This window comes from Cololabis saira, chromosome 2 (genome assembly GCF_033807715.1).
Source record: "Cololabis saira isolate AMF1-May2022 chromosome 2, fColSai1.1, whole genome shotgun sequence".
NCBI lineage: Eukaryota > Metazoa > Chordata > Actinopteri > Beloniformes > Belonidae > Cololabis > Cololabis saira.
Genome location: NC_084588.1, coordinates 5,260,503 through 5,281,321, shown reverse-complemented (window position 1 = coordinate 5,281,321; position 20,819 = coordinate 5,260,503). Strand labels below are relative to the sequence as shown.

At 43.7% G+C, this 20,819-nt stretch overlaps 1 protein-coding gene across 13 annotated transcripts in view; it reads right to left on the bottom strand.

Annotated features, from left to right (window-relative positions):
* Positions 1-19,162: 19,162 nt before the first annotated feature.
* vps13c (vacuolar protein sorting 13 homolog C) overlaps positions 19,163-20,819 on the bottom strand; it is a 112,745-nt gene continuing 111,088 nt past the window's right edge. For all 13 annotated transcript variants that reach the window (XM_061736650.1, XM_061736660.1, XM_061736668.1 and 10 more), the window contains 3 exons: positions 20,575-20,698; positions 19,920-20,003; positions 19,163-19,835 (listed from right to left, as the gene is read on the bottom strand). In XM_061736650.1, coding sequence (XP_061592634.1) covers positions 19,734-19,835; positions 19,920-20,003; positions 20,575-20,698 — 310 coding nt within the window. In that variant the 3' untranslated portion in view covers positions 19,163-19,733. The remainder of the gene's footprint in view (positions 19,836-19,919; positions 20,004-20,574; positions 20,699-20,819) is intronic.

The window sequence follows — 20,819 nt, the reverse complement described above, 5'->3', positions numbered from 1 at the left end:
ACTAAACCAGCTGATGGTCCAGATCCTGGACCAGCAGATCAGTGTGGTCCCTGAAGACTCACTCCTGATCCTGCATCAGCAGGTTCCTCTAATGGAGCCAAAGCTGCCGTTGTGATGGACAAGTTTCATCATTGTGATTGACAGGTTCCATCATTGTGATTGACAGGTTCCATCATTGTGATGGACAAGTTTCATCATTGTGATTGACAGGTTCCATGGTTGTGATTGACAGGTTCCATGGTTGTGATTGACAGGTTCCATGGTTGTGATTGACAGGTTCCTACCTTCATATGTTCATGTGGTTGATTGTGAGATTGTTGCAGCTCCCCTCTTGTGTAACTTATCTGGTGATGTGGGGACTGTCATGTCCTTCATGTGGTCGTGAACTTATTGTTGACGTCACGTTTCCTCATATTCTGCACTTCACTGCATCACCAGTGTCGCCAACGGACCAAACCTCAGAAAAGTGTGTACGCCAGACATGATGTGTGGAGAAGGGCCGCAACTTTCCACGTTCATATCACTTTTTGAACATGCGACTATGAGCGTAGAAAGTGGCGTACGCAAGTTTTTAGTGCGCCGCACTCTTTGTACATGAGGCCCCAGGACTGTGTTGTAGCTGGGGTCTTGTCTGGTGTGGTGGACCTGGTTCCTGTAGTAGCTGGGATCTTGTTTGGTGTGGTGGACCTGTTTCCTGTAGTAGCTGGGGTCTTGTCTGGGATGGTAGACCTGGTCCCTGGGCTCCAAAGTTCAGGATTGAAAGAGGGACTGTACCTAGTCAGGATGAGTGTAAATGTTCTGAGTCTAACATCTGCATCAACCACCAAACCAGTCCGATCAAAAAAGTGACCAGAGAGCCAAATGTCGCTCTGAGCTTGAGAGCCGAAAGTTAAACGGACCCAGAGTTCCCTCAGATGTGTTTTTGTTCAGGCTAAACAAACACTCTTGCTGAAACTCTAGGCGTCCTGGGTTCCCGTGTGATGCGGTCCCAAACATTTCTGACTTCAAGAGCTCTGGCCAGAGTTATCACCTTCAGGTGATATCTGTGAAATGAAGCATTTTGATCTAGAACTCGTTGGAATTTCAGTCAGATCCAAACAAAAGTGCACACAAAAACTCAGATCTGGGAGGTTTCAAAAGTCTGAGTATCTGTGACGTCCAGGAGATAAACTTCACTTCCTGTAAAAGCTGCCAGTTGGACGGAGCTGCTGTTTTCAGGATGTTTGCTCCAGGACGTATGAGGAAACTCTCCCAGATCTGTCTGATGACGCCCGTCCCTGAGACACTCGTCCCTGAGACGCCCGTCCCTGTGACACTCCTCTTATAGAGCTGCTCGTTTTAGGACAGCAGCATCGTCCAGTGTTTCCGTCTTGACTTTTCTGAAGACTTTTCTTCAAACTCTGATGAAATCCAACCTTCAGACAGGAAGTGAAACCCGACACCTGGGACTGCAGGTCCGCTTCTGCAGAAACCAGAGATTCTCCAGGCAGCACCCGGCCGGGGCAGCTGGAAGTCATTAACCCCCACCTCCCTCCTCCCCTCCTCCCCCTCCTCCACTGTTTGCTCTGTGCTACAACCCACTCAGAACCTGAACTCACTCCTCCACCTGCACACAAATGTGCACGGCCCAGATGAGAAAAACACTCCTTTTTTCTGGAAAACTTTTTCTCAAGTTTTTTTTTTTTTTCGTTTTTTTTTTTTTTTAGATTTCAGCCTGTGACAAAGCTGAGAGCTGCTGACGGGCAGCGACCATCCGCCATCAACCAATAAGTGATCAATCACATTCAATACCTCAGCCAAACTGTTAAACTTTATTGTGAAAGAAGCTTTTGCTGGCTCAGAACATGAACTTTCATCCAGGACGATTCACGTTTACAAATCATTATCTCAGCCCAAGTTTATGTTAATGGTGTCTATGACGACAGAAAGAAGAGTCTGAATCCTGTGAGAGTCCAGGAACACAGAAACAATTCAATTCAATTTTATTCAATTCAATTCAATTCATTTTTATTTATATATCTTCTATTACAATGAATGAATGAATGAATTGTTATTTATTAATGTGTCATACACCTCTAAGGTTCCAGCCTATAAGGGCTTACAAGACACAGATACACTACGCCAGCAAACAAACATCAGCTGCTACAAACAAAAACACAAAAACAAAATTATAAATTCCACTTATACATTACAGATCAAATTACAGATCCTTTCTCAGTTTCCATATAATTTGTCCTTTCTCTGTTTCCAGGCTCTCTTTATAAAAAGGTAGCTATTGAGAAAACCTCCTCTCTGAAAAACCATTCCAACTTAGCGTCATCCTCAGTCCAAAACAACTCAGGTTTACAATCTTGCATTTTCTGAAATAAAAGCTGCCTGGCTTCATCATATAATGGACAATAAAACAAAATATGAAGTTCATCCTCAACAACATTTAAATCACAAACACTACATAATCTTTCCTCTTCTTACAATAGAAGTTGTCTCTAGATCAGGGGTCACCAATCCTGGTCCTCGAGGGCCGGTGTCCCTGCAGGTTTTAGATGTTTCCCTGCTTCATTGCACCACGATACAAGTGACTGTGACTACGTTCACACTGCAGGCCTTAATGATCAATTCCGATTTTTTCCCATATCTGATTTTTTTGTGTTGCTGATCACATTATCTTTTAAAATGTGTCCTATATCAGACTGGAGTGTGAACGCATCGCGGCCCTGAACTGACCCGCATGCACAGAGGAACAATAACAAAGACGTCACACGCAGCACGCCGTCATACGGCGGTAAACATGGAGGCAACAGAGGTGAGCGTACATGGGTATATTTTGAAGTTGTTGTGTGGTGGAAGCCGGCGAAACTGTGAGCAAGTGTTAATGAAGAGGAGAAAGAGGAGAAAGAAAGCCGCATTTTTAATAATGGCTTTTTGTGGAGCGATGGCTGCCTCGTCTGTAGAGAGGTGTGTGTGGATGCGGACTTGGAGTCAGGAGTGGTGGGATCAGGATGTGATGAACATCTTCACAGAGACAGATTTCATCCAGAATTTCAGAAGGTCGCTCTCAAGTGACGTCAAGGTCGCATTAATTCCAACCTGGCTGTTCACACTGAGGTCGCATTGCAAAACATCAGACCTGTATCCAATTTAGAACCACATATGGAAGCGACCTGAATCTGATTTGAAAAGATCAGATTCCATGTGACTTGTGCTGTTCACACTGTCATAAACAAATCAGATCTGAGTCACATATGAGCAAAAAATCGGATTTGGGTCACTTGGGAACTGCAGTGTGAACATAGTCTGTGTCAATAACAGAATTGCGCAGCCCTGGATGACAAGCTGATGACGATGATTAATTAGAATCAGGTGTGTTAAAGCAAGGAAACATGTAAAACATGCAGGACACTAGATGCTTTCCAGAGACCAGATACTGTAGTACAGCACCATCCCTAAGAATGAGCGAATCCTCTTTGGTGAAGGAGTGATGCCATCGCTGTCCATCAGATCAGAGACCTGAACCTGGCTAATGGCTTCAACCTTTCCAGGGTCTGTCTGCACCCCTGACTCAGAGGTAACATGGCCAAGGAACTTGACAGTTCTTCGCAGAAAGTGACACTTCTTTGGTGCAAGCTTGAGGTTTTGGTTCTTTAAGCGAGAAAACACCATCTCCAGGCGCTCAAGTGCTCTCTGCTCTGTCGGACCAAAAACCATGAGTTCATCCAAGTAGCACAAGAGGCTGGTGAAATTCTCATCACCAAAAATGGAGAGCATCATCCGCATAGATGTAGCCGGACTGTTGGATAGACCCTGAGGCATCCGATTGTACTCACGCAAGGCAAATGGGGAAGAGAACGCAGTGTACTTTCTGTGGTCCTCATGCAGAGGCACATTGTAAAAGCCAGAGGTGAGGTCCATGGTGGAAAACAAGACATTTCTCCCCAGTGCAGCAAGAGCATCAGCCTGGTGAGGCAGTGGGTGTGCGTCCTTCACTGTCCTTGCATTGATCCATCTAAAGTCTGTGCAGATGCGCAGATCTCCATTTTTCTTCCACACGAGGACAAGGGGTGATGCACTCTCTCTGATCTCCACTCACTAGTGGATTTATGAATGATGCCTTTTTCTTCCATGTCATTGAGGACTGTTCTTAGTGGTTAGGCGGTACCCTGCGATTAGGCAGACGGAATGGCCTCTCATCCACCAGATGTATCTTGTGCAAAAAATCCAATGCCTCTCCACAGTCCATCTTGTGCCATAAAAATATTGACTCATGTCTCTCAATGATCTGGAGAAGCCACAGGTCTCTCCTGTGGCTTCCAGGTCTCTCCACAGGTCTCTCCAAAGGTCAGAAACAGTACACTCGTCCAGATCTTGTAGACCAAGCTCATCCAATGCTTTCTTGACATCCTCGTTGGACCTTGGCGTTGCAGCATCAGTCGCGGTTTGAGAGTTAACTTGGATGTGGTCAGGTTGAGGCAAGTCTTCAGCAGTAATGTATACATCCGCAGCTTAGTATTTCTCTTCAGCGCTATGGGCTCACTGGTGAGGTTGATGATTTTCATAGGCAGACATCGAGCCCCCCATATTGGTTTAACAACCCTACCAACCAAGATGTTTGCACCTAGCTTGAGTTGGTTCAACTATCACCGTACTGCTGACTGACATAGGTGCTGAAGCGGGAAGCTTGCCCCACACAAGATGTTCACTTTGGCTGTAGTGTCAAACATCGTTGTAACTTAAGTGTTCCAACCTTGCCAGGGACTGTGCCACCCCTCCACCTCTCTGTGTTGGAAAGAAGAGAGAAGAAGTGGTGACAGTCCTCATCAGTGACACTGCTAGGCTCTGACATGAGTCGCCAGTAGCCTACAATTTTCCTCAAACGTGTGAGAATCTCTTTAATGGCTGCCCAGGATCATGTCGTCCGTCTGGCCAGACACCACAAACATTGGGACAACCATCTTGCAATCATAAACCTCTACTTCAACATTATACGCAGCAGAGAGCATTACCTGATGACCCCCACATCCAATCATTACATCATCATTAGCAGAGTAAAGGCTGAGATTGCTGTTGGTGCTTGCGTTCGCGTCCGTTCGCGTGCACCACCAACTACAACGTTGCTTGCATAATACACGAGGAGAGCGCGTCATACCAGCGGTGAACTATAGGGGGCAGTAAGCAGAGCAACAGTTGGAAAAGTGATTAAATATTTAGTAGCAGCGGTAGTAGCAGTAGCAGATTAGAACAGCAAACAAGTTAACATGACAATATTGAATGATGTAAGAGATTATTTGTTTATTTGTTTATTTGATAAGGATCCCCATTAGTCTTCACCATGGGAAGACTATTCTTCCTGGGGTCCACACATAGACATACAAAAGATTACAATAATCACAACTCAAAAAGGGTGAAAACATTCACTAGAATTCCTAAAATAATAAGTTAAAACAAAAACAAAAGAAAAGATTAAATAACCAACCAAAAACATCAAAATCTTAAGTAACAATATTTGCTACTATCACCAGATCTGTATCCACTTATGAACAAAAATAGTTGCAACAACAAAACCACAAGGTTTTACATAGGAACTATCCCAACATCCATTCAACTGCTACCTTGTTGGTAGCAGCTGCATAAACAAGAAGCCAGGTTTGCGTAAGATACAGATATTTTTCAAAAACATAATAAGGCTGCATGCTAGTCTATCCTCCACCATCATCCAAGACAGCTCAGCATGCATGCTCTCAACATTGCTTCGGATAGAGAAGTGGAGAGCAAGGCGTGCCGCTCTGTTCTGAGTGAACTGGAGTTTTACAAGTTCTTGTTTGGAGGCACAGGATTAAACTGTTGAGCAGTAGTCAAGATGAGACAAGACTAGAGATTGAATTAATAATTTGATAGTTGTTTCATTCAGCATTATAACATTGCTTTGGTTGCAATCTCGGTAAAGGAAACGGCGCCAGAGACCTCTATGTCGACCCTTGTGGCCTGCTGGTATCAGACCGGGACCAATACCACTCGCGGCCACAACGAGAACTGCAGGTCGCTACGCGTTCAGTGTCTTTTTGAGAATGTGCACGTCGACGAGTCAAATGAATGCAGGATACGCGTGGTGGCCACGATGCGTACGCGTTCTGAACCGCAAGTATATCTCAAGCATAATGCTTCGTATCAGGATTATGCTGCCAGAGGCGTTTACAGCTGGTTCACTCAATGTGCATCCTGTCGATCATTGCCTTCAGAATGACATCAGCCACAGTGACAGTGGTGTAGAACAAACTGTCCGACTTCTGAATTCTGTGTGTGTTTTGAAATATAACACTCTTGCCTGAGAGTGTTCCGGAACTAAATGACTCGAGGAGTGACACATAATCATCTGTATCATTTGTGAGAGGGCAACTATATCCCCTGGATGCAGATCCATCAGTTTCCCGACTGTGCAGACGGAGTGGGCTTCGCCTGTACAGGGCAGCTGCGTCTGGAGTGATCAGAGGAGAAGTATAGAAAGCTTATCATGGCAATGAATGCAGAGTGGGCAGCGTCTCCACAGACAGCACATGGCAGGTTATCCAGACCATCAATCTTGGCAGGCTTCAGCCCACGTTGTCTGGTGGAATAAGTTCCAGCTGGAGCAGATCTCTCCAGCAAAACTTTCTCCAGCATGGTCATGACACGTTCAAGAGCATTATGACTTTGTTCACATACACATTTTCACTGGGCTTCCTACCCACAGCACCGGAATCGAACCCATCTCCGTGTGGTACTCATCCAGAACGTCCTGGACCTCCACCGCCGTCCACTTGTCAATTGTCTTTGACCTGAATGTCATGGCCAGCTCCTTGGAGGGACAATTCTTGATAAACATACGTGTCACTTCCAGGCCAGGGCAGTGCAATTCCCTGCCTTGCTCTCTGAGTCGATCAGCAGCAACATTTGCAGCGTGGTTGAGCCTCAGCCAATAGTCATACGCGTCCTCATCACCCTTTGGTAGTGTGGTGTAAAAGTCTGCTAGAGGGAGAGGGGAACAAGGGACCGGTGCAAAATGTTTACGGAGTAGAACATAAATGGCGTCTGGCTTCTGACTTACATTAATGCCATTGTTCCTCATTCCAAACTTCACAACATCTTTAGCTCGACCTCCGAGCTCATTATGTAATCTTTCATCTTGGCAACCCACTCGTGAACATTCACAGTGTCGTCCCCTCTGAAGGTTGGAGGCTCCCTGACCTTCCTGTGAGACACTACTTGGACTTGTGACGTGTCCAGGCTGTGTGCAGACATGTTATTGGGAGCATCATGTACAACTGGAGTGTCTGGCGCGGGCACACTATGTGTCGGGCTAAGGCGAGCAACTGTTCTATCTGCCAGCTGCTGGCCAACTTGTGTCACTCATCTGACTGACTACACCAGGAGAAGGTGGAGTAGGATTTTGTGCGGGTGTAACAGTGACCTGTGTGTTCAGTGTAGGCCCAGTGCGGTGGCTCTGAGAAGGAACCTGCTCCTCACCAACTGAAAAAGCTTCTGCTAGAACACGACTCGGCAACCCGCGGCTCTAGAGCTCTTTAGCGCCGCCCTAGTGGCTCCCTGGAGCTTTTTCAAAAATGTTTGACATTTTTTTTCCTTTTTTTCTTCTTTTTTTCTCTTTTTGTTCCTTGTTTTCTCTTTTTTTCTTATTTTTTCTTCTTTTTTCCTTTTTTTCTTCCTTTTTCCTTTCCTTTTTAATCTCGCCATTCCAACTTTTTTCTCGAAATTTTGACTTTTTTCTCGACATTTCGACTTTTTAAATGAGCATTTTATAAATAACTGCTCATTTAGCACCTAGGTTACACAGACATACACACCTGCTCACTCACCTACATACTCACTCCACAGTTTTAGGGGACAGATAATCGCAGTAGCCTAGTCGATTCAGTCTCAGGGACCTGAAATGGTTGCTGTTTGTGTCTCTGCCTTTTCTCGTGTCTGTTTGTCTGTTTGTTTTCTCTCTTACAGATTTCAAAGGCTTGTGTGCCTGTTGTATGTTTTCCTGTTTCTCTCATTTCAAACTAGCAGCGGATGCCGGGGGGCAATAAGCTGGCCTTAATGGTGTTAGAAGAAAAAAAAAAGAGACTGACAAACAAATTAGAATAGAATAGAATAGACTTTATTGTCCTTGTACTCAGGTTACGAGATTGGTTAGGATGCGTGACCCCGCAAGGGATAAAGCGGGTATAAATAATGGATGGATGGATGGATTAACTTCACCTGCAGCTGTTATTGATTGTTATTGGTATGGATCAGTGGCATTTCTTCTTGCGCAGATTGTAGGACGTCTCCTGTCCTCTCAACCTTTGTGACTTCAGGATGTCTGTCAGCTGATATCCTGCCACTCACCCCGTCTCCGCGGAAACACCTTTTGATTTGTGGTCTCCATGACAACAGACTGATGACTTCCTGTTCCTGCAGAGCTGACACAGGAACTGAAAGGTGAAGGGATGACCTTGCTGCGTTGATCAGTTTCAGTTGTTTGAGAGTTAGTGTTACGTTTGGTGGTCTTTCCGTTGAAACAGACGAAGAAGAAGACGAAGAAGAAGGCGAGAAGGCGAGTCAACTATCACACTAACAGGCTGAAAATGCGGCTCAGCCTCACCGGCATCTCTTCTAAATGAATTGTGGTTTGGATTTCTTATATAACAGGTCTGTTATAGTTCTCCAGTTCTTCGAATCCAGTCTACAACCAGAACAGGTACAGCAGCTAGCTGGTGGAAAACCAGTACTGTATGTACAAGTTCAAGTTCAAGTTGACTTTATTAGCACCCGTAAGTAGATTTAATTTGCAGTAGATGGGAGAAGCATTTCACACACAATCTTTACAGACATCAATTTGACACAGGACAAATACAGAGAACAGGTTTACGACAGCACGAGACAGACATGGCAGGTTCTCACAATGCTCACTGAACAGGATAAAAGTAGATATTGTCCACAAGACAATGAACAATAAATAGAGGTAGAACCAAGGTCAGGGTTTCTAATAAATAGAAATAAATAAGTTAAAAGCAGGATAGACCTCAGCAATAAATAAAATGTGTTAGGATTTGTTTAAAAGATAGACAGCAGCAGGGACGAAGCTGTTCCTATAGGTCCTAGTTCTGGGGACTATGAACCTGCGTCCTGATGGCAGGAGCTGGAACTCACTCTAAGGGATGGGATCATTGGGATGGAGCTGGAACTGCAACTGTTTGGCGTCCAGCGACTCCAGGCCCAGCTGTGTTTCCCTAATCAGCCAACCATTTAATGATCTGGTTGATGAGCTCCTTTCTTTTAGGGGCAGGTTTCCCAACCATGATGCTAGTGAAAAGGCTAAAACAGATTCAATAAAAGCATGATAAAAAAGTGTCATCATGGTCCTATCTATGTGGTGTCTCTTCCTGCTCACAGCTTTGCAGTTTTCCTTAAATTTCAGGGTAGAATCAATGATTGTCCCCAGATATTTATAGGACTGTATTTGTTCAATGACTTGTCCCTTAATCTTAACAGGTTCAGGTGTTTTGGCATTCTTCCTGAAATCAGTTGCCATGTCTTTGGTCTTGTCAGACTGAGCTGTAGGTGTGAGTCTTCACACCACTTGACAAAGTTGTCAACCACAGGGCCGTGGTCATTTTCATTTCCCTGCAGCAGGATAACAATCACACAGTCATCTGCATACTTTAAAATGAGGCCGTTGTTAAAAGTGCTCTGACACATATAAGCGTATAAGATGAATAACAAGGGTGAGAGCACGCACCCTTGTGGTGAGCCTGTGGAGGAACACATTTTGTCAGATAAAAACCCATTCATTCTGCCTCTCTGCCGGTACCAGAGCAGCTGTGATCTCTGAGCCAGAATCCTCAGACGGGACATTCCTCTGCTGCTCTCGACGAGTGCAGGATCTCCTCCACGGAGATCCTGCACGCTCAGAGGACCGAGTGTCCGGACCGAGGGGAACTGGTGGAACTGCTGCCCCTGGAGCTGCAGAGCAGGATCTACACCAACATCCAACCTGAGAAAAGGGGGTTTCCAGCTGGTAGAATCGTATGTGCTGCCTTCTGAAGAAAACATGACTGCTGCTGTGACCTCTGAGCCTGAAAAACACCATCTCAAAGAGCATTCAGACGGGACCGGAGTCATCAGGAGACCCGGCGAGCCTGCTGAAAAGTACTGAGACTTCACATGGTCCTGTGTTTGAATACTTTATGAAATGGTGTGAGGAATCTTTTTATCTTTGAATGTCTTAAAGACAAAGGATATGTGTATGGATTTCAGACGCGTGCAGCCTCTCCTGTTAGTAAAGTGATTGAGGGTCAGGAAGTTGAAATAGTTGAGTCCTATAAATATTTAGGCACTATTATTGACAACAAACTGTCATTTGGAAAAGATTCAGACTCGATATATAAGAAAAGCAGCAGCGCCTTTTCTGTCTTCGAAAACTCTAAATACCAGGTGGATTTTTCCCTGATGTCTATGTTTTATTGTTCTTTCATCGAATCTGTCATCACTTTTTCTTTTATTTGTTGGTTTCAATCTTTGAAAGTCAAAGAGAGAAACTTGCTCAATAAGGTTGTCAGTCTAAGCAGGAAAATCATTGGGTCGGCTCAACAAACTTTACAAGAACTTTATAACAAACAGCTGATCAAGAACTCCATGTTGTCTGATTCTCACATCCCTTAATAAACAGTTTCAGTTTCTACCATCAGGTACTGCTTAGACCAGGGGTCACCAATCTTGGTCCTCGAGGGCCGGTGTCCCTGCAGGTTTTAGATGTTTCCCTGCTTCATTGCACCGTGATACAAGTGACTGTGTCATCAACAGAATTGTGCAGCCCTGGATGACAAGCTGATGATGATTAATTAGAATCAGGTGTGTTAAAGCAGGGAAACATCTAAAACATGCAGGACACCGGCCCTCGAGGACCAGGATTGGTGACCCCTGGCTTAGACAAACAGATACAAACACTCCTTTGTTCCTCCTATTGTTCTTTTAAATGCTGGAAGGAAAAGGTAGTGGGTGAAAAAGCCTTCCCTCTTAACTATAGCTTAGGTCTGTACTATGATGTGTAACTTATTGTAATTTATTATGTATATTTTTATGTATATTTAACATTGTGTGCTTCTCCTGTCGCGAAACTAATCGCCCCCTTGGGGACAACTAAAGTAAGTGATTGATTAATTGATGTTACCATGTACACTCACCAGCCACGTTATCACCGTTACACCTAGCTAGTACCGGGTTGGGCCCCTTTTTTTCCCGTATTGACATAACAGCATCACGCAGTTGCTGCAGATTTGTCGGCTGCTCTTCCATGATGTGAATCTCCCGTTCCACCACGTCCCAAAGGTTTTCCTTTGGATACATTGATTGATTGAAGTTTTTATTTCCGTGTCATGCACATGAAGTGCCCAGCCCCAGTGGGCTTACAAGACACCACAAAAAGAGAAAGGAACATAAAGCAAATGAAAGCCAGACAACAGACCCTGTACCAGTTAAACATATAAACAATCCTGACGCTTTCTCCAGGCTTCAGAAACAAAATGAGCCAACTTAAAAACATTAAAGTTAAACAACCCGTCCATTCTATCATCGTCAGAGCACCAGAACATTTCTGGGGTTTTAACAAACATTTCAGTAAATAATGGAGTTCTCAGTTCATCATTGTCACGGCTCAGACAGGACAGAGAACCCAAAAGCACAACACCAGGCAGAATCAGAGTCCGTGAGGGTCTGATTCTGCCTGGTCAAAGACAGGCAGGGGTCAAACCGGGCAGACAGGCAGATCAGGCAAACAAGTCCAAGGGGGCAGGCAAAAATCAAAAACCGGGAGTCATGCAGGGTTACAGGCAGGCAGGCAGGAACAGGACAGAAATCAGGAACGCTGGAAAGCGAGGCAAAAGCACACGACAATCTGGCAAACAAGAAGGTGGAAAAGGGCCGGTATATGAGGGGAACTGCTGATGAGGGAAACCAGGTGTGGAGCTGGGTGGGGAAGCACAGGTGAAGGGAATGAGTGGATTTCTGGCTGATTAGGGTGGCAGGATCTGGAAAGACAGGGGAGTGAGTTAAAATAAAAAACTACACTGGGAAACCATGACAATCATACAGAGGGCAATATAACAGAAAATGTAATTCACTTTCCACTTCGTTACGTTCACATAATTCACACAACCTTTCATCTTGGGAATGTTTTTAAATCTGCCGACTTCAAGATTCAAGGGAAGGATTCCTGTTCTCAGCTGAGCCATTAAACACTTTTGATTCCTTGTTAGGTTTGCTTTAACAGAAGGTTCAGGGCCATAATTGTGCTTGATTTGGATGTATGTTCGTAATTTGGGCTTAAACTAAATATCATTTAACCATTTTGTCTCAAATAAAGCAAATAACTTATCACTAATTGAAGTTATTGAACAGGTGATACGAGGCAGGATGGATCCATGCTTTCATGTTGTTGACGCCTAATTCTGACCCTACCATCTGAATGTTGCTGTAGAACTCAAGACTCATCAGACCAGGAAACGTTTTTCCAATCTTCTGTTGTCCAGTTCTGGTGAGCTTGTGTGAATTGTATCCTCAGGTTCCTGTTCTTAGCTGACAGGAGTGACCTGATGTGGTTCTGCTGCTGTAGCTCATCCACCTCAAGGTTCCAGTGTTGTGGTTCAGAGTTGCTCTTCTGCACCTCGGTTGTAACGAGTGGTTGTTTGAGATACTGTTGCCTTTCTATCAGCTCCCCCCAGTCTCCAGTTCTCCTCCGACCTCCAGCATCAACAAGGGACCAACAGAACTGCCGCTCACTGGATATTTTCTCTTTTTCAGATCATTCTCTGTAAACTCTGGAGATGGATGTGGGTGAAAATCCCAGCAGATCAGCAGTTTGTGAAATACTCAGACCGGCCCGTCTGGCACCAACATCCACCTTCAAAGTCACTTAAATCACCTTTCTTCTTCCTCATTCTGATGCTGGTTTGAACTGCAGCACATCGTCTTCACCATGTCTACATGCCTAAATGGATTGAGTTGCTGTCATGTGATTGGCTGATTAGAGTGTGTGTAACCAGTCACACTGGATATGACCGAATTCAGTAAACACAGTGGTCATGTGATCATTTTAATCTTGTGTGAATGCACACGTCTGTGATGTATAGTTGAGCTTTTTTTTACTGCCTCTTTCTTGTAGGAATCCTGCTGGTCCACGTGGGAACCATAAACTGCTGGGAGGAATCAGTGACTACGTTTACATGCAGTCAAAATTGGGGTTAAGGTCAATATTCCGGTTACTGAAACATTGGGAATAATGTGTTTCCATGCGTGAGCAAACAGGGTTATCCCTGTTTCCATGGTGATTAATCATTTGGGATATCTGGATCAAACCAGCGACGCACGGAGAACGTCATGACGCAATTCCCGTCATTTCCACTTCTTCTTCCTGTATCCAAATTCAAAACACCAACAATACCAGCAGCACGGTGGATAATGAACAGCCCAGTAGAAGTGGTTTTGTTTCTCGGCCTGTAGTTCACCTTTTTTTTTAAATAGGCCCTCGATGGCCGGTTTCCCTGTTTAATTGCACCATGATACAAGGAGCTGTGTCATCAACAGAACTATCCAGACTTTGATGACAAGCTGGTGACGATGATTAATTAGAATCAGGTGTGTTAAAGCAGTGAAACATCTAACATGCAGGACACCGGCCCTTCTGGGATTCAGTTTGACACCTGTGACATATTTCTTTATTTTTATTTAATATTCTTTATTTCATTCAAAAAAATAAAATAATTCAATACAAATACAAATGTTCTTAACTCGTGAATGAAAAGCAAGCAGAAAGAAGAAGAATCTTATCTGATCTGCCCCTTTTTCCAAGAAATAACTTCACAAATAACAAATTAATCATATAATCTGTACATTAATGGAATGAAAATGCTTCCTGTTAACGTACACATATTCATCCAGTGATGGTGCTTTTATAGCAATGTGTGTGCAGTCGATAGCTCCGATTACATTAGGAAAACCGGCTAAATATGCTTTCTCTTCTTACTGCGCCATTTGTGATATCTTCTAACACTGCCAAAGCTGCCATTGTTGTTAACGGTATTTCTGCACCACTTTGCTTTTATATCCACTCGTGTGATTGCAGACAGTTGAATGTGTTAATTGTTCATCAGTGTCTCTGATGTGCACATCACTCTGAGGGCTAATTGTTTTCACATTATTAACAGTTTCCCAGCATCACCACTAAGTGTCGCCAACGGACCAATAGCTGTGGAAACGTGCGTACGCCAGCCTTGAAGTTGGCGTCGAGCACCGCACATTTCCACGGTCATTTCACTCTTGATTCATCTGAACGTTTGCGTGGAAAAGGGCGTACGCCATGTTTTTGTGCATACGCACCCTTTGTACATGAGGCCCCAGGATTCCTTTCGAAAAGAACGTGCAGAAAACAAATTCCTGTTCTTTTTGATGGGAAAATTCCGTTAGACACATGAACGAATATTCAGGTTAGAAAAGGAGGAACCCAGGGATCATATTCAGGTTTTTAAAAACCTGAATATGAGCATATTCCGGTTATTCAAAGGGGTTATTGGTGTTTACATGGCCGTGCACAACCGGGTTATTGCTAATATTCCGGTTAGAAAAGGGTTATTGACTGCATGGAAACGTAGTCACGGAGGGAGGAACGGATCAAGACCTGCGGAGGATCCGGGTGTGAAATCCTGACCCCGACGCTGACCAACACAGATGGATTCTGGGAAGTTCCCGGCACTCGGCGGCTGGACGCTGCACTTGTGCTTTGAATCCAAACGGTGTTTAAACCATAGACATATGGTAGACATATACGTAGACGCTGCATCGAGTGGTTTTGCCCGCTGCAATATATATCCCCCCTCCCAAAAATAAGAAAAATAGAGAAACATATTTTCTCATCAACAAAACATGTTATTTTATTGTCTGAAAAATGGCAAAAATAAGAACTTTATTGATCCCACATAGGAGTAATTCATGTTCTATCAGCTATAGAGAACAAGGTAGTGCCGAAAAACAATATATATCCCCCTTCACAAAAATAAGAAAGATAGAGAAACATAGATCAACAAAACAAATTTAATTCATTCATTCATCCATTATCTATACCCGCTTTATCCCTTGCGGGGTCACGGGGGTCTGCTGGAGTCTATCCCAGCTCATTTCAGGTGAGAGGCAGATACACCCTGGACAGGTCACCAGTCCATCACAGGACCACATAGAAACACACAAACCATGCTCACAATCACACTCACACTCACACCTACGGGCAATTTAGAATCACCAATTAACCTAATATGCATGTTTTTGGACTGTGGGAGGAAGCCGGAGTACCCGGAGAAAACCCACGCAAGCACGGGGAGAACATGCAAACTCCACACAGAAAGACCCCTGCCGGGCCTGGGAGTCGAACCGGGGACCTACTTGCTGTGAGGCAACAGTGCTGACCACTAAACCACCGTGCTGCCATCCAAAACAAATTTAAAATTTTTCAAATAACAAAATAACATATTTGAACCATTTTTCAGACAATAAAATAATTGAAAAAATCTGAAAAATAGTTCAAATATGTTATTTTATTACTTGAACATTTTAAATATGTTTTGTTGATGAGAAAAAATGTGTTTCTCTATTTTTCTTATTTTTGTGAGGGGGAATATATTTTGTTTTTTGGCACTACCTTGTTCTCTATAGCTGATATAACATGAATTACTCCTATGTGGGATCAATAAAGTTCTTATTTTTGCCATCTGAGAAAATTAAATATATTATATTTGGTGCCTAACTGTTTCCCAAGTATATTAGTGCGTGTGTGAATGAATAAATGAGACGTAAAACGTACATTTCTTTGTAGAAAGGCGCTTTATGAAAATAAGTCCATTTACTTTACTTTATCCGACCATTACTTAATAACGTTTGAATTTAATTTTGTTGATGTTGAAGTGCAAAATAGGAGGTATTATTTTAGCAGATGTTTGTCTGATGAAGTTATTGTTAAATTTAGGGAGGCCATTGCTTATCTTACGACAGTGCGAAATAGTGATGTAGTCGAGGCCAGTGACCTGGGTTCTACCTCTGATGTTGATTTCCTTGCTAGTAACACTGCTGATTTGTTGCATTCAGCTTTAGATGAAGTTGCTCCTTTGAAAAGGAGGGTTTCTAGCCACAGGAGCTTAACTCCCTGGTATAATTCAGATATCCGCATGTTGAAACAAAACGTGCGTAAAATGGAAAGGAAGTGGTACTCTTGTAGGTCTGTAGACTCTCATCGTGAATGGAAAGATATTCTAATAGTATATAAAAAAGCCATTCGCAAAGCCAGAACAGCTTATTATTCAACGTTGATAGAGGATAACAAAAGTAACCCATGTTTTCTGTTCAGCACTGTAGCCAGGCTGACAAAGAGTCACAACTCTGTTGAGCCGTGCATTCCTGCAGCTCTCAGTAGTGAGGACTTTATGGGCTTCTTCAACAGTAAAATCGCGAGAATTAGAGAAGAAATCAACCAGCCGGTTGTAGGTGTTTCTTCAGCTTTAGCGACTTCCCTAGGCTCTGACTTGTCTCTAGACTGTTTTGATCCTATAGACCTCCCTGAGCTGACTTCACTCGTTAATAGAGCTAAGTCAACCACATGTATGTTAGACCCCATCCCGACTCGACTATTCAAACATATTTTTTCTCTTATTGGTACGACAATACTGGACCAAATTAACTTATCCCTAAGTTTAGGATATGTACCACAGGTTTTCAAAGTCGCAGTAATTAAACCTTTACTTAAAAAACCTTCTCTTGACCCAGACACCTTAGCTAATTATAGACCAATTTCCAACCTTCCATTTGTGTCTAAAATTCTGGAAAAGGCAGTTTCAAGCCAGTTATGTGACTATTTGTATAGAAATGATCTGTTTGAAGTCTTTCAGTCAGGGTTCAGAATGCATCATAGCACAGAGACAGCACTTGTTCGAGTCACGAATGACCTCCTTATGGCCTCAGATAAGGGATTAGTGTCCATACTGGTTCTACTGGACCTCAGTGCTGCTTTTGACACTATAGATCATGGCATTTTACTGCACAGGTTAGAGCATGTTGTTGGGATTAAAGGGACAGCTCTATGTTGGTTTAAATCATACCTATCTGACAGGTTCCATTTTGTTCATGTACATGAGGTTTCTTCAGAACAGTCAAGGGTCTGTTATGGTGTTCCGCAGGGTTCAGTGCTAGGGCCAATCTTGTTCAGTTTATACATGCAGCCGTTGGGAAGTATAATCCAGAATCACGGCATACAATTTCATTGTTATGCTGATGATACGCAGCTCTATTTGTCTATGAAGCCGGATGAAACAGAACCGTTAGTTAAACTTCAGGCATGTCTTAGGGACATCAAGGACTGGATGTCCAGAAATTTCCTGCTTCTAAATTCAGATAAAACAGAGGTTATCATTCTTGGTCCAGAGCATCTTAGGAAGGGATTAGATGGTGTTGCGATGGCTTCCAGTGCAACTGTGAGAAATCTTGGTGTTATTTTCGATCAGGATTTGTCGTTTAAACCATATGTCAATCAGGTTTGTAAAATAGCCTTTTTCCATCTCCGTAATATTGCAAAGATTAGGAAAATCCTCTCACAGAGTGATGCAGAAAAACTAGTTCATGCGTTTGTATCTTCTAGACTAGATTACTGTAATGTGTTGTTAGCAGGATGTCCAAGTAATTTGCTGAATAGGCTCCAGCTGATCCAAAATGCAGCAGCACGAGTACTGACAGGAATTAGCAGGAGAGACCACGTCTCTCCAGTGTTAGCGTCGCTCCATTGGTTACCCGTAAAATTCAGAATCCAATTTAAAATTTTATTACTTGCGTATAAAGCCCAAAACGGCTTAGCTCCGCATTATTTGCAAGACCTGATAGTGCCTTATGTTCCTGTCAGAGCTCTCCGTTCTCAGAGTGCAGGTTTACTCGTAGTTCCTAGAGTATCTAAATGTAGATTTGGAGGGCGGGCGTTCTGCTATCAGGCGCCACTACTATGGAACCAACTTCCAATCTGGGTTAAGGGGGCTGACACCACCTCCACCTTTAAAACTAAACTTAAAACATTTCTGTTTAGTAAAGCCTATAGTTAGTGTTTAGTAAACCTCTAGCTGGTGTTGGTAAATCTCTAGGTAGTGTAAACTTTAGTGTGTCAGAGTCGCTCCTGTGGTTTCTTGTGCTGGCCCCCCCTTCTCCTCCCTTTTCTCTCTTTTGTCCATGTTGCAGCATCCTTTGCCGGACACCGGAACCTGCAGTGTGGGAGTGAGGGGGGCAGGGTAACGGCCCCTTTTGGGCGGGGGAGAATGTTCGTCCCTCAAGACTCCTCTCCCTGGCCCTGCCCCTTCTCAACCTTTCCCCGACCCTGCACCCCAACCTGGGACTTGATGATTGGGCCGGAGCTTCGGGAGCTGCGTGCTGGCCTGCGGTCCCCACCCCTGGTCATCCCGTTGCTGGCCCCCCCTTCTCCTCCCTTTTCTCTCTTTTGTCCTGCAGGTGGCCGTGGGTGGCTTGTAGCTTGCATTACGGAGCACAAGTCTTTTCCTGACCCTGCACCCCAACCTGGGACTTGCTGATTGGGCCGGAGCTTCGGGAGCTGTGTGCTGGCCTGCGGTCCCCACCCCCGGTCATCCCGTTGCTGCTTCCACCTGCCTGCTGTGCTGTTGCCGTCCCTGACCCACCAGTCTGGCCCTCGGCAGGAGGGTCCCCCCTGATGAGCCTGGTCCTGCTCAAGGTTTCTTCCCTCCTAAAGGGGAGTTTTTCCTTGCCACTGTTTGGCTTAAGGTTTTTCTCCCACTAGGGGAGTTTTTACCTGCCATTGTTTATGTAATAACTGCTCGGGGGTCATGTTCTGGGTATGGGTCTCTGTAAAGCGTCTAGAGACAACTCTGTTGTATTAGACGCTATATAAATAAAATTGAATTGAATTGAATTGAATTACTTGTATTAGTTTACAGCGCAGTCTTGAACATCCAATATGGCGGCGACTTTGACGTATGTGCTCAGCACTCGATGGGGCGTCTACGTATATATGTCTGTGGTTTAGACCATGAAAGTGTGTGTGATTAGAAACAGCTGATCTTGGGTTCGTTAAGTAAAATAAGTAGACGGGTTGTTATACGTCATCTTTATAGAAGATTCTCACACTCTTAGAACATCAAAGGAACAGAAACAAAGACAATAGAAACAAGTTCTCAATCAAACACATTTAAGGCTGAATGTTTTTACTTCAAAGTTTTCTTCTCAGCTTCACTGCGAATGTAAACTCTTCAAACATCATGGTTTTAGTGCAACAAGGTTCTGAGCAGAGAAGCTGCAGAACAGAAACAAAATAATCCCATCTGAACCCCCTCTACAAGCATCTGCTTCCAGAGGAAATGATATTACAGGAAGGGACATTACAGCAGGTTACATTTGAATAATTTCTTTCATAATTAGAAAACAATAATTACCTTGAGTATGTTGTAATAAACTAAACAGAGTTTATTCTTTCAGAAACAGAAACTGGATCCAGTAGAAATCCACTGACAGACAACAGGAAGTTACGTTTCCATAACTCAATTTGTCAATAAATGCCTTTTTTAATGAAGCTTTTAATGTGAAGTTTTTCCTGCCGAGTGTGATTGGACGGATCCACCATTCTGTGCAGCAGAAGTCCCGCCCCCTCGGGCCTGGGACAGGAAGTGACCTCAGCTCTGCTGGTCGGTCTTCAGGAAGCGCTGCGACTTCTGTCTGGCCATTCTGTGCTGCTGCTGCGCCACCTGGGCGTCACGTATGGACGCCTGCAACTTCTGGGGGTAACCATAGAAACCAGGTGAGGAGAGGGCCACACGTTAGCGACGGGGTTGTTAGAAAGCGTGAACGTTTCCACCCACCTCGGCCACTCGGGGCTCCCTGAGCTGGACCGTCCTCACGGACTCATGGCCGTTTCTCTTTGGTAGTTTCAGCTTCTGTTGGTCCTGAAACACAAAATGTTTCACACAACTGACGAAAAAGAAAAACTACAGCCACATACAGAACTGTCTCAGAAAATTTGAATATTGTGATTTCCTGTAATGCAATTATAAAAACGAAAATGTCATACATTCTGGATTCATTACAAATCAACTGAAATATTGCAAGCCTTTTATTATTTTATTATTGCTGATCATGGCTTACAGCTTAAGAAAACACAAATCTCCTATCTCAAAAAATTAGAATATTCTGGGAATCTTAATCTTAAACTGTAAACCATAATCAGCAATATTAAAATAATAAAAAGCTTGCAATATTTCAGTTGATTTGTAATGAATCCAGAATGTATGACATTTTTGTTTTTTTTAAATTGCATTACAGAAAATAAAGAACTTTATCACAATATTCTAATTTTCTGAGACAGTCCTGTATAAGCAAGAGAACCCTCAGCCGACCTGCAGGTCCTCTACAGACCACTAGGGTCCAGATCCAGACCTGCAGTTTTTCTACTGTTTTCATATTAAATCATGTGAAACTACAAATCTTTGATAAAGGATTAGAAGATCCCAAACACACCTTGAAATAGATCTTTAGCTCTGATCCGGTCACAGCTGGAGGACGGAGGAAGTTCTCCAACAAACACTCCCACTCTTTACTGAAGTGACCCACGAAGTCCATCTCTTTCACACAAAGAACCCTCCTACACAACAATAAAGACCAATGATCAGTAACAACCAGCGGTAGGTGACTCATGGAAAGAGTGAGGAAGGGGTTTAGAATTCATGTAGGTTCATGCAGTAACATTACTGGCCATCATTGGT